General features: G+C 47.6%; 1 protein-coding gene across 4 annotated transcripts in view; it reads left to right on the top strand.

The window, feature by feature from the left end:
* The window catches only part of LOC112258107 (dihydropyrimidinase-related protein 3-like), a 37,125-nt gene that overhangs the window by 14,186 nt on the left and 9,135 nt on the right, over positions 1-13,804 (top strand). For all 4 annotated transcript variants that reach the window (XM_042327053.1, XM_042327052.1, XM_042327055.1 and 1 more), the window contains exons 3-11: positions 1,239-1,423; positions 3,075-3,239; positions 4,932-4,993; positions 5,351-5,431; positions 6,067-6,135; positions 6,763-6,883; positions 7,763-7,919; positions 8,860-9,001; positions 9,738-9,908. In XM_042327053.1, the coding sequence (XP_042182987.1) occupies positions 1,239-1,423; positions 3,075-3,239; positions 4,932-4,993; positions 5,351-5,431; positions 6,067-6,135; positions 6,763-6,883; positions 7,763-7,919; positions 8,860-9,001; positions 9,738-9,908 (1,153 nt within the window). The remainder of the gene's footprint in view (positions 1-1,238; positions 1,424-3,074; positions 3,240-4,931; positions 4,994-5,350; positions 5,432-6,066; positions 6,136-6,762; positions 6,884-7,762; positions 7,920-8,859; positions 9,002-9,737; positions 9,909-13,804) is intronic.

Consider the following 13,804-nt stretch of genomic DNA (forward strand, 5'->3'; position numbering starts at 1 on the left):
GTAGGTAACACAACCACAAATGACAGTCATTTCAAGTGCCATACAGATCCAGACAGTGCATAGTGGTGCACAGCGCGCCGGGCCAGAAGAAAGGCAAAGGGAGTACATTCCTCCCTGCTCTTGGAAGGGCACTCTTTCCCCCCCTTTCCTGTTCCCACTCGATCAGCCTATTAGACCCTTTGTCCTGTGTGCTCCCAAAGAGGAGCTCTGATAGTTAAATCACCCGCAGGAAGGTTAGAGCTGCATACCAATTAAGCAGGCCAGGCTAGCGTTGACCGGGCTAGCGTTGACCGGGCTAGCGTTGACCGGGCTAGCGTTGACCGGGCTAGCGTTGACCGGGCTAGCGTTGACCGGGCTAGCGTGGCGTTGACCAGGCAGGCGTTGACCTGGCTGCTGCTACTGGCGCAGACGGACAGACAGACCGACACTGCCCTCTGTCATACCACCCCTGTCTGTCTGTCTGTCTGTCTGTCTGTCTGTCTGTCTGTCTGTCTGTCTGTCTGTCTGTCTGTCTGTCTGTCTGTCTGTCTGTCTGTCACGTCTGTCTGTCTGTCTGTCTGTCTGCACATCTGTCTGTCTGTCTGTCTGTCTGTCTGTCTGTCTGTCTGTCTGTCTGTCTGTCTGTCTGTCTGTCTGTCTGTCTGTCTGTCTGTCTGTCTGTCTGTCTGTCTGTCTGTCTGTCTGTCTGTCTGTCTGTCTGTCTGTCTGTCTGTCTGTCTGTCTGTCTGCACATCTGTCTGTCTGCACATCTGTCTGTCTGTCTGTCTGTCTGTCTGTCTGTCTGTCTGTCTGTCTGTCTGTCTGTCTGTCTGTCTGTCTGTCTGTCTGTCTGTCTGTCTGTCTGTCTGTCTGTCTGTCTGCACATCTGTCGGTCTGTCTGTCTGTCTGTCTGTCTGTCTGTCTGTCTGTCTGTCTGTCTGTCTGTCTGTCTGCACATCTGTCGGTCTGTCTGTCTGCACGGCAGCCCTCCAAGCTGCTGTTTGACACGCTCTAATGACTTTCATCCAATCTGTAAGGATTGATAGTTTACTAATGTTGCTGGGTCACCGTTAGCTTTCCATTGGATGACCTTTACTGTAAACCAGTCAGCCGTGAGCAAAACTACATTTCTTATGACATGATAATATATTCATTTCAGTTCATTCATTAGCTATTTAGCTGTTCATATCATGAATGCACAGCATTGTGTCAACTCGATGATACCCTGACATGGCTTTTCTCCCCTTCTAAACGTCCAGACAGATTGGAGACAACCTGATCGTCCCAGGAGGGATCAAGACCGTTGAGGCCAACGGAAAGATGGTGATCCCCGGTGGCATTGACATCCACACACACTTCCAGATGCCCTACCGGGGCACCACCACCGTAGATGACTTCTCCCAGGGATCCAAGGCGGCCCTGGCTGGGGGAACCACCATGATCGGTGAGCGGGAGGGAAGGGAGCCATGGATCATGTGTTTCTCACTGGGGGAGGTGGGTGGGAGGTCTGAGGGTATCACAGTAACAGACAGCAGGGGCCCCATAGGAGGGATTGTTGTAGTTAACGACCCTCATGACATGGAAAGACTCATGTATGAATTACATCCAATTACATACAGAAAGCCTGAATCGTACTGTTTACTGTATGTCTGTGGTTATTATCTGATTTTAGTTGAGAATTGAGGCAAGATTATAATCCACGCTACTCGCCTGTGGCAGTGTGAGGTTGTAGACAAAACACAGTGTAGATTGTGAGGGGGCAGCCATGTGGCAGCTTTATCCATTGAGGAGGAGGAGGAGGAGGAGGAAGAAGAGAGAGAGAGAGAGAGAGAGAGAGAGAAAGAGAGAGAGAGAAAGCCAGAGCACGAGATAAAGGGGGGGTAGAGGGTCTCTGAGCTCTCCTACATCAGCTAGTGTGGGCAGCAGTCCGGGGGACCACACAAAGGCTGTGGGGAGAGGGGGGGAACGAGGAGGGGCTAGGGGGGGGTGTGCGTATGTAGTGTAACACTAGTCCCGTGGAAATAGGCGAGCTGTGTGTGAGGCATCCCAGCCCAAGCCCCCAAAAATGGGCCGAACACACAGATGGAACAGCTGGTAGATAGGAATGACTCACTATGATCAACTGGTACTGAACTGTCTGGTGTCTGTGGCCCTGTGAAGGAAGAACTGCCTCCAGCTCACTCATGTAGTCCATTAGCCTATTCACCCCTCTATTTATCACTCCAGTGTTAATCTGCAAAATTGTAATTATTCGCCTACCTCCTCATGCCTTTTGCACACAATGTATATAGACTCCCTTTTTTTCCTACTGTGTTATTGACTTGTTAATTGTTTACTCCATGTGTAACTCTGTGTTGTCTGTTCACACTGCTATGCTTTATCTTGGCCAGGTCGCAGTTGCAAACGAGAACTTGTTCTCAACTAGCCTACCTGGTTAAATAAAGGTGAAATAAAAAAAATAAAAAATAAAAATTCACGTCTGTGACACAGAGTTACAAGCCATAAAGCCTCGGTCAGAGAGTCATCATAGTAAACAACATATATTTTCTTGGTTGCTGTTGACTCGAGATCGCATTATCACACTCAGAGGGATCTGGGGAGATTGGGCGGTCTTTAATTGGATCAGGAAGTGGTCAGGCGGTCAGGGCAGCAGGCACATATATTACATCAGTGACTAGGGGGCATTTCTCTTCATCTCTTGAGCTGATCTGAGCTGATCTGAGCCTCAGACTAAAATGAACGGTGAAGTCGATGTGACCCAAGCACACACTCAGACATACAGACATTTCCATTGACGTCTGACATTGTGTTGAAAGCCACTGGCAGAGGAGACACTGGCATTGTGAGTTATATAACACAAACAGGACAAGCAGCACTAGTAACATCCTGTCCCTCCCTTTGTCACTCTCTGTCTGTCTGTCTGTCTGTCTGTCTGTCTGTCTGTCTGTCTGTCTGTCTGTCTGTCTGTCTGTCTGTCTGTCTGTCTGTCTGTCTGTCTGTCTGTCTGTCTGTCTGTCTGTCTGTCTGTCTCTCGCTCTCTCTCCTACGCTCCCTAATCCATATCTCTCTATGTCTCCTTTCCTCCCTGCCTGCAGTGGACCATGTGATCCCAGAGCCGGGCAACAGTCTGATTGAGGCCTTTGAGCAGTGGAGGAGCTGGGCCGATGAAAAGACCTGCTGTGACTATTCCCTCCATGTGGACATCACCCACTGGAACGACAGCGTCAAGCAGGAAGTAGACACACTGCTCAAGGAGAAAGGTAATGACCAGCCACACACCAACAAGGGGACAGTCAGCCAGTATATGGAAATTAAAGTGGATTTGATTTCAGTATGCTTCACACTGCTATGCTTTATCTTGGCCAGGTCGCAGTTGCAAATGAGAACTTGTTCTCAACTAGCCTACCTGGTTAAATAAAGGTGAAATAAAATTAAAATAAAAATGCTCGGGAGGAAACTCATCCACTACCAAATGGTTAGGCAGGGTGCTGTTTATCACAAATATCTGTCAGTCTGAATATAAACTGGATGGAGAGGATCATGCTTTTGAGTTTAGAGGTGAGGATCCACTGGGAATCCTCTTTGGATCCAGACAAAGAGTTAAGCCTCCTTAGAGAAAGTCCCTTAGTGCTGCTGCAGTGTAAGGGTTTACAGTCCTAGCACTGAATCGAGCAGACAGATGGACGTTCCGTCGGATGGATGGACAGACAGAAAGGCAGACAGACAGCGCTATTATACATAATCAAGATGAGCAGGGTTACTACTGGCAGAAGCCATGAAAAGCGATCAGCAGTGGTGGTTTCCTCCTCCTCTTCCTCCTCCTCCTCCTCCTCCTTGTCTCTGGCCCATAATCTCAGTCCGTCCCCCGGCCACAGGCGTCCAGTCCGCTCCCAGGATCTGTGGTCCATACCTGGCCAAACCCAAACACCACTGTCCATCTGCAGGAGGGTGTGGTCCTCTTGAGGGCTGAGGGGACCCTCTGTGGTTTTACGCCCAGCTAGATAACTTAGCCACAGGACAGGGTGGACAGACCCGTTAGGCTGCCCCAACACAGCCACAGTGTCCAGAGAGCAGAGGACAGGCCTCTTGGTGAATGAATGAATTACATTTTATTTTCGTGTCATATCACCAGTTGGCAACCCATCGCTTACCGGATGAATTGACCCATAAAAAAACATTCCAATAATTCACTGTGATAATTTTCTGGTAATGACAGTCAGGCCCTGAACTCCAGTCACTTTGGCTGAAGGCATACAGGCTTGATGAGGAATCATTTGTTGGGCTCCATGAATAAACTGTCATTATCACAGGACTGTTCTCACTTTGTGTTGTTTCTCTCTCTCACTATCTTTCTCTTTATTCTCTCTTTATCCCTCTCTCTTTCTTTCTCTCTCTTTTTTTTCTCTCTCTCTCACTCTATCTCTCACATTTTTCTCTCTTTCTCTCTCTTTTTTCTTTCTCTTTTTTCTCTCTCTCTCTCTCTCTCTCTCTCTCTCCCTTTACCTCGCTCTCTTTCTCTCTTTTCTCTCTTTTCTCTCTTTTCTCTCCCTTTACCTCGCTCTCTTTCTCTCTCTTTTCTCTCTCTCTCTCTCTCTCTCTCTCACTCTCTCTCTCTCTCTCTCCCTCTCTCTCTCTCCCTCTCTCTCTCTCTCCCCCCTCTCTCTCTCTCTCTCTCTCTCTCTCTCTCTCTCTCTCTCTCTCTCTCTCTCTCTCTCTCTCTCTCTCTCTCTCTCTCTCTCCCTCTCTCTCTCTCCCTCTCTCTCTCTCTCCCCCTCTCTCTCTCTCTCTCTCTCTCTTTTCTCTCCCTTTACCTCGCTCTCTTTCTCTCTCTTTTCTCTCTCTCTCTCTCTCTCTTTTTTCTCTCTCTCTCTCTCTCTCTCCCTCTCTCTCTCTCTCTCTCTCTCCCTCTCTCTCTATCTCTCTCTCTCCCTCCCTCTCTCTCTCTCTCTCAGGTGTGAACTCTTTCCAGGTCTACATGGCCTATAAGGACTTCTACCAGATGAGCAACAGTGAGGTACAGTATGCTAAATAGCCTACAGCAACATACCATGTTGGTGAGCCCTGCTCGGCTCTGCTTGGCAAGTACGTGGATGACAGTCCCACCAGACTATAATCAATGGAAAAAATGACCATGTCTGCAAATTATGAGGCCTATATGGAGGCACTGTGGTAATGCTAGACTATTTTAAACTAGAGCAGCCCACGCCAGGCTAGTTTAGTCATGTATGGTGACCACCCAGTAATTGGTAGTTTATTATAGCAGACATCGTGTGGCTTCCTATGTGTGATCTGATGTGGGTGGACTGCGACCTTTCACCTTACTGTGTAATGTTTAATGTTTCTACTCTGTTCTATGAATGTGTCTCTACAGCTGTATGAGATCTTTACCTTCCTGGGAGAGATGGGTGGCATTGTGCAGGTCCATGCTGAGAATGGAGAGATCATCGCCGAGGTAACCCACCTGTCACAACAACCCCCCCCTCTCCTCCCTGGCTCAACCTTTGACCTTTATCACAGTGCATCACCATCCGACTCCCATAGATACTGTGTCAAAAGGAAAGGGAAACGGTGAGGTTGAGAGGGGTTAGTGCAGGACAGTGACAGGTAATGTGTGGATGCGGTTTATGTTACTCTGTGTTAGGACTGACTGTAGGGTCCTAGGAGGGAGCTGGGTGAACCTTAATAGCTGGTTCTGATTCCTTCCCGAGATTTAGAGTGTCTGAGATCTGTCTGGAGAGACTATAAAGCCTGCTTCCTCGCTGTCTGAGCCCAGTATCATGTCCCAAAGTTACCCCAAAGCTGTCAAGGGTGAATATTAGGGTGAAAACCTCCATACAACAGTTAACCACTCACCACTTTCTCCCAGCCAAGGCATCTCTCCATGCAATGTGTTATTGATGCAGGGTTAGATACTGCCATATGTCTGTTTGTGGTGCTGGTGTGTGTGTGTGTGTGTGTGTGTGTGTGTGTGTGTGTGTGCGTGCGTGAAGGTGGGCGGGCATGAAGGTGTGTACGCATGTGTGTGTGTGTGCCAGAGGCTGGGGTGAATTCAGATGAACACAGTTCTGCTGTCTGTCTGTTCCACAGGAGCAGGCACGCATGCTGGAGATGGGAATCACTGGACCAGAGGGACACGTGCTGAGCAGGCCAGAGGAGGTGGGAAACTATACTATACTGTGTGTGTGTGTGAGTGTGAGTGTGTGTGTGTGTCCATGTATCTGTGTATGTGTGTGTCTGTACGTCTCTGTGTCTGTGTGTCTGTACGTCTCTGTGTCTGTGTGTGTGTGTGTGTGTGTGTGTGCGTGTGCGTGTGTGTGTGTGTGTCCGTGTATCTGTGTGTGTGGGTGTGTGTCAGCGGAATTGTGTGGAATCAGTAAGGTATAAATGCACATTTGCACACATCTGTTCGCTGACAAATACGGACCAAATGTAAAATAAATTATATATTTTTTTAAAATGCACTCTGGTAATTCTTCCAATTGTAATTATTGGAACAAACAAAACAATGTGATACCGCAGCACCACTAACAGAGTGGAGCTTGGTCCCATATCAAAGCTGGCATTGCATCAGTGACCGCTTCCAGACTGGGTTACAGCAGAACACAAGTGCACTGGCAATAGGTGAGGTTGCCAGTCCAGGTTTAGTTGAATCTGTTCGTAGACTAATTGATTGTTCTATATGTGTCCGACTGCCTGCCTGTCTGCCTGTCCGTCTGCCTGTCTGTCCCTGTCTGCCTGCATGCATGCGTGTGTGTCACTGTATCCGTCGACCCCCCCATCTAGCTGGAGGCGGAGGCTGTGTTCCGTGCCATCACCATTGCCAGCCAGACCAACTGCCCTCTGTACGTGACCAGGGTCATGAGCAAGAGTGCTGCCGACATCATCTCACAGGCCAGGAAAAAAGGTACATGGGTTGCCAGTGTGGCTGACTGGCATTGTGCTGTGATTAGCATGTCAATCAGGCAGCTGAATTATATATTTGAAAGTCACAATGGATGCCAGGAAACAATATCCATCATATCAGAACACAAGAGCTTCAGTACGTCATTGGACCTGCATGGGCCTCGAAGGCGGTGCAACTTCACTCTTGCCTCTGTCAGTCTTCTATTCGGTTGGAGGACAGGAATGCGCCTGTGCCCTTATGTGCTGATTGTGGTGTTTTGGTTCATGCTCTAGATTTTACACCATAGGTCCGTTCTGGTCTAGTAGACAGACCGGATAGAAGAAGGACCGTTTTGAGAAGAATCCCTACCTTATTTCCTGGGGTTCACCGTAGTAAAGTGTCAGGTAAATCCTGTCTCCACCATTCATCACAGAGGAGCAGGGAGAGAGAGCGGGCCTTTTGTGCGGGATGGAGAGAAAGATGGACACTTTTTTGAGGAAGTGGCAGAGAGGGAAAAATGCTGTTTGCATGTCCTCATGTTCGAAGCATGTGAGGGTCGCCTGGCATGGAGATGTGCTCCCAGGAGGTCTTGCTTTCGTCACTGGCTGGCCCTGTTCCTCAGTGCTGACATCTGATTTGTCATGTCAGAGCCCAGAGAGAGAGAGAGAGAGAGAGAGAGAGAGAGAGACTCGCTTGGAGAACATCAGATCTTTACTACAAGCTATTTCAGCTGTTTCGCCAGAACTTTTAGTTAGATTTGATTATTCCTTTAGTTCAAATGTGTTTATTAATGTGGGATCAACCTGGTAAGTGGGAGATTTAGTACTGTACTCTATTTTCAGGAGAATAAGGTGAGTTGATTTGATGTATCCTCACCCTGGGTGACGAACTTTTCCCCAGGTAACGTTGTGTTCGGCGAGCCAATCACGGCCAGCCTCGGGACTGACGGGACACACTATTGGAGCAAGAACTGGGCCAAGGCCGCCTCCTTTGTGACATCGCCCCCCCTCAGCCCGGACCCCACCACCCCGGACTACCTGAACACGTTACTGGCCAGGTAAAGAGCGCCCCCTATTGACTGAGTAACACCACACTAACCTCACCTGTCCACACTGCATCTGTCCTGTATGTGCTCTATGCAGTGGTGGACATAGGTATAGGTGACACGTGCAGCCGCCAGGGCGGCAACTTCCCGGGGGCAAAACATTTGCGCGTTCGGTTTTCTATCACTCATTTATTTGCACATCATGTCAATGATATCATGTCACCGTGTGGGACTGTGGGTCAATTAACCTTGTCGTAGTGGGCGCCCTGATTCTAGTTTGTTAGGCAGGCTACTGCCTGGGAAGGTCTCTGTGGGGGGGGTAGGTTGACCTCAGGTTTCCCCACTGGAAGCCCGAGGTAGGGGGATCTATCAAAGTTAATAAAATCAGTCACACTACGAAATGCTTCCAAATAAACCACAATTCATTCATAATACTGTGAATATATAGTTTCACAGACATATTGTTGCTGAAGGGGGGTGTTGCCCTGGGAGCCATACAAGCTAGAACCGCCACTGGCTCTATGACTTCATCCATCGCAAGCTGAAAGGGTTCTGGAGGCACTTCCAACCTCATGATAGATAGTCTGATGGTTGCACAAGTGGGACTGTTTGTCTGCTAGGAAAGTTTGAGTGCTCTGTAAGGGAAGACATGGATAACTGATAGGAGGAGACCTTGGCGCTTGACTCAGAGTAATTTATCTACTTTGTCTGTGCTACTCCAGCTAATTAGGAACTTTTCCAGCTTTTCTATATCGAATAAACTGAAGGGATCACAAATCACAGCTAAAGCAAATCTAACAGGTCTGAAGCAGTACCTGTCTCAGTTTACTCTTTTCAATCATCTCTCTCTCTCTCTCTCTCTCTCTCTCTCTCTCTCTCTCTCTCTCTCTCTCTCTCTCTCTCTCTCTCTCTCTCTCTCTCTCTCTCTCTCTCTCCTCTCTCCCCCTCCCAGTGGTGACCTGAACGTGACTGGCAGTGCCCACTGCACCTTCAGCGTGGCCCAGAAGGCCATAGGGAAGGATGACTTCACTCAGATCCCTGAGGGCGTGAACGGAGTGGAGGAGAGGATGTCCCTCATCTGGGACAAGGCTGTGGTGAGGATGAGAGGATGGCTGGACCGCTATCTGCATGGCACGTGTCTTATCTCTCTCTTTCTTTGGCTGCGTCTCAAACGGCACTCTATTCCCTTTATCAGGCCCATATAGCTGTCATCAAGAGTAGTGCACTATACAGGGAATAGAGTGCCGTTAGCTTCACTACCTCTCACCGACCCTTTCTTTACCTTCCTCCCTCTAACCCTCTTAGCTACTCTCTAAGTTCCCCACTCCTTAAAATGCATGCTGCACCGTGTCCACAGTTCACCGCGGTTTCTCCTTTCTCCTCTTCCCTAATCCATCTGGGAGTGTGGTTTTGTGTTTCTATGAGTGCTCTGGTTTTCTATCGCTATCTCTGGATCTGTCCCCCCAGCCGTTCACCCTGCTTAGAACAGTATAGATCTCTTCTTTTTCTCATTCTCGTTCTTGCTCTTTCATGTGCAAACAGACTTTGGTTTGTATTTATGGACAGCTGTGTTATGAATCAAAAGTTGTGGTGCAGCTTTGCCTCTGAAACTCAGATGACTTATTCACACTTAAGTCGTAGGCTCTCGGCACTAACATTGACAGGAGCGTGTGTGTGTGTGTGTGTGTGTGTGTGTGTGTGTGTGTGTGTGCGCGCGCACACTTGTGTTCTTGTGTGAGACTACAAGAGTGCCACCGCCCACCAGTCAGCTGCAAAAGCATCTTTGTTTAGCTAGCATTTCACCGTTAGCATTTCTTCTGGCTCACTCAGACCACCGGCAAGATGGACGAGAACATGTTTGTTGCCGTGACGAGCACCAACGCCGCCAAGATCCTGAACCTGTACCCCCGTAAAGGCCGGGTTGCCGTGGGCTCCGACGCCGACCTGGTCATCTGGGACTCGGACGCTGTCCGCACCATCACCGCCAAGACGCACAACTCGGTAAGAGGTCAAAGGTCTCACGGCCCCCAGAGGGAAAGTGTTTTTGCAACATCTGTCAAATACATAAAAACATACAATGACAATTGACATGGACTACATAGGCAAATACATAAAGGGGGTACACTGAATGAAAGGGACTGAACACAAAAAGTCCAAAAGTCCAAAAAGTCCAAAAGTCCCTCATATAGGCAACATTTCAGCCACAATGTTCAATGAGCTTAAAGTCCATTTCACTTTTCATTGTAGCAGTCAGCACTCATCAAGGACATTCAGGTCACTGTGGTTTAACAGGACATGTGGTTAAACAGGACATGTGGTTTAAGAGGACATGGAGGAGGTGTCTTTGACTTCTACTACCACAGATGTTCTGACAAACATTATAGCAGGCCTGGTGAGCCTTGGCTGGTGGTCATTGTGGACCTTCAGTTCTGGTCTGAGATCTGCGTAGCTGCAAAGGTAACATGGTTTTCCAGAGGAGTGTGAGACAGCGAGAGAACGAGAGAGAAAGAGAGAGAAAAGCGCTGGCCTGCTTCCAGTGACAGTTCAGTTCCTCCTAAAATAACTCCCTGTAGACGTCCACGGCTACTAAAGCACACACCATTGGCCCTCACTATCCGCCTCTACTGCTGCCGGAGAGAGATATCTTACAATGCAGGGGTTGATGAATGCGGCTGAGGAGAGAGAGGTGTTGTAGGAAAACAAAACAATGTTTGCCCTTCTTCTTAGCCATACTCCTCTCAAAGGCAATACTTCACTATTTTTTTTTTTTTCGGGGGGGGGGGAGGGGGAATCATATTCATTTTTCAAATAATTGGCTTTGAGGTCGTTTTTATGTTAGCTAACCATGTTATCCATTGCTGTGAGCAGCCACCACTGTGTGTTGTTCAGCGAGAAAAGAGCTCGTCTCTCTTGTCCCTCGTCCCTAATCACAAGGACAGGAAGTGATGCGTGGATCACACAGGAGTCCAGAGAACACAGAGCACACAGAGCAGTACAGGGTTAAACAGAGGATGTGTCCACTCAGGAAATCAAGCCTTCTGCACTTCCTCCTGCAGGCACAGAGAGTGAGGGAACGAGAGACAGACCTAAGAGAAAAGCAGCGCAGTCCGATGAAGAGGTATGGAAAGAAAGAAAAACAGAGTGAGAGAGAGAGAACGAAAAAAAGAGAAGGAGAGAAAGAAAGAAAGAGCTGGGAAAAAGATTGGACATGTTTTCAGTGACTTTTCCATTTGTAGAAAAGATACAACGAGACCAAAGGTTCTTACAGAATGATGTCACCTTCTCATTTCCTGTGTGTAGCCCCTCCAGACAACAGAACAGCACACAAGAACAAATAACATAAGAACAGTGGCTCCTGTCCATGTTTATAATAGTGATCTATTGTACACAGTAGTTCAGTGCTTTATACCATTATATCTGTGTATCCCTCCCTCCTTAGTAAATACAAGTATCCTCAGTTATCTAAAATGTTTTGTTGATCTGGTTAGCTTTGTTTATGTTGTTGCACAGAGAGCCAGGCCATGACATCATACTTGGCAGGCCTTATGTCCTGTCCTGGGCTGAATCTGGAACACGCTAAAACACCAGGGCCGTGTGCACAGGAACAAACTGACAATGGGGGGGCAACAGTTCGCAAACCACTATGTACAGGGAGAGACAGAACGATAGATGGAGGAAGAGAGTTTAGTGGCAGGAGAATACAGGGAGAGAGATGGATCAGGGAGAACAAGCCAGAGTGAAAGAGAGTAGGAAAAAAGTGGGAGAGGAGAAGTGAGACAGAGAAGGAAAGAGAGAAAGTGCTAGAAAGAGAGAGAACGGGTAGAGAGAGTGATGCTTGGATTCATTAGCCCCAGCTGTGCGATGGCAGCTGTTTGTCTTTGTATGCCAAATAGAGGAGTATGAGAAACAGGCCGACTGGATGATGAGGAATGAAGAGGAGGAGGAGCAGGAGGGTTATTTCTCTCTCTTCTCACACAGATGTTGTTAATTAAGGCAGAACCATGGTCTCATCTCTACAGAGACGGCCTGCCCAGCCGCCTGCCAACCCGCCTCCTCTTTTCCTCTGTCCTCCCAGCCAAACTGGGCCTGTGTGTCCATGACTCCACTCATCTCTGCCTCAATAGGCTCTCTGTCTCAAAACAAATGGACAAACAAACAAACCAAAACAACGGCAAAGTCTTCTCATGTTTTGTTGATTTCAAAGAAGCTTTTGACTTAATTTGGCATGAAGGTCTGCTATACAAACTGATGGAAGGTGGTGTTGGGGGAAAAACATACAACGTTATAAAATCCATGTACACAAACAAGAAGTGTGCAGTTAAAATTGGCAAAAAACACACACATTTCTTTCCACATGGCTGTGGGGTGAGACAGGGATGCAGCTTAAGCCCCACCATCTTCAATATACAGTGGGGCAAAAAAAGTATTTAGTCAGCCACCAATTGTGCAAGTTCTCCCACTTAAAAAGATGAAAGAGGCCTGTAATTTTCATCATAGGTACACTTCAACTATAACAGACAAAATGAGAGAAAAAAATCCAGAAAATCACATTGTAGGATTTTTAATGAATTTATTTGCAAATTATGGTGGAAAATAAGTATTTGGTGAATGACAAAAGTTTATCTCAATACTTTGTTATATACCCTTTCTTGGCAATGACAGAGGTCAAATGTTTTCTGTAAGTCTTCACAAGGTTTTCACACACTGTTGCTGGTATTTTGGCCCATTCCTCCATGCAGATCTCCTCTAGAGCAGTGATGTTTTGTGGCTGTTGCTGGGCAACACGGACTTTCAACTCCCTCCAAAGATTTTGTATGGGGTTGAGATCTGGAGACTGGCTAGGCCACTCCAGGACCTTGAAATGCTTCTTACGAAGCCACTCCTTCGTTGCCTGGGCGGTGTGTTTGGGATCATTGTCATGCTGAAAGACCCAGCCACGTTTCATCTTCAATGCCCTTGCTGATAGAAGGAGGTTTTCACTCAAAATCTCACGATACATGCCCCCATTCATTATTTCCGTTACACGGATCAGTCGTCCTGTCCCCTTTGCAGAAAAACAGCCCCAAAGCATGATGTTTCCACCCCCATGTTTCACAGTAGGTGTGGTGTTCTTTGGATGCAACTCAGCATTCTTTGTCCTCCAAACATGATGAGTTGAGTTTTTACCAAAAACTTATATTTTGGTTTCATCTGACCATATGACATTCTCCCAATCTTCTTCTGGATCATCCAAATGCTCTCTAGCAAACTTCAGACGGGCCTGGACATGTACTGGCTTAAGCAGGGGGACATGTCTGGCACTGCAGGATTTGAGTCCCTGGCGGCGTAGTGTGTTACTGATGGTAGGCTTTGTTACTTTGGTCCCAGCTCTCTGCAGGTCATTCACTAGGTCCCCCCGTGTGGTTCTGGGATTTTTGCTCACCGTTCTTGTGATCATTTTGACCCCACGGGGTGAGATCTTGCATGGAGCCCCAGATCGAGGGAGATTATCAGTGGTCTTGTATGTCTTCTATTTCCTAATAATTGCTCCCACAGTTGATTTCTTCAAACCAAGCTGCTTACCTATTACAGATTCAGTCTTCCCAGCCTGGTGCAGGTCTACAATTTTGTTTCTGGTGTCCTTTGACAGCTCTTTGGTCTTTGCCATAGTGGAGTTTGGAGTGTGACTGTTTGAGGTTGTGGACAGGTGTCTTTTATACTGATAACAAGTTCAAACAGGTGCCATTAATACAGGTAATGAGTGGAGGACAGAGGAGCCTCTTAAAGAAGAAGTTAGAGGTCTGTGAGAGCCAGAAATCTTGCTTGTTTGTAGGTGACCAAATATTTATTTTCCACCATAATTTGCAAATAAATTCATTAAAAATCCTACAATGTGATTTTCGGAAAATTTTCCCCTC

Source organism: Oncorhynchus tshawytscha, linkage group LG09, assembly GCF_018296145.1.
Source record: "Oncorhynchus tshawytscha isolate Ot180627B linkage group LG09, Otsh_v2.0, whole genome shotgun sequence".
Classification (NCBI taxonomy): Eukaryota; Metazoa; Chordata; class Actinopteri; order Salmoniformes; family Salmonidae; genus Oncorhynchus; species Oncorhynchus tshawytscha.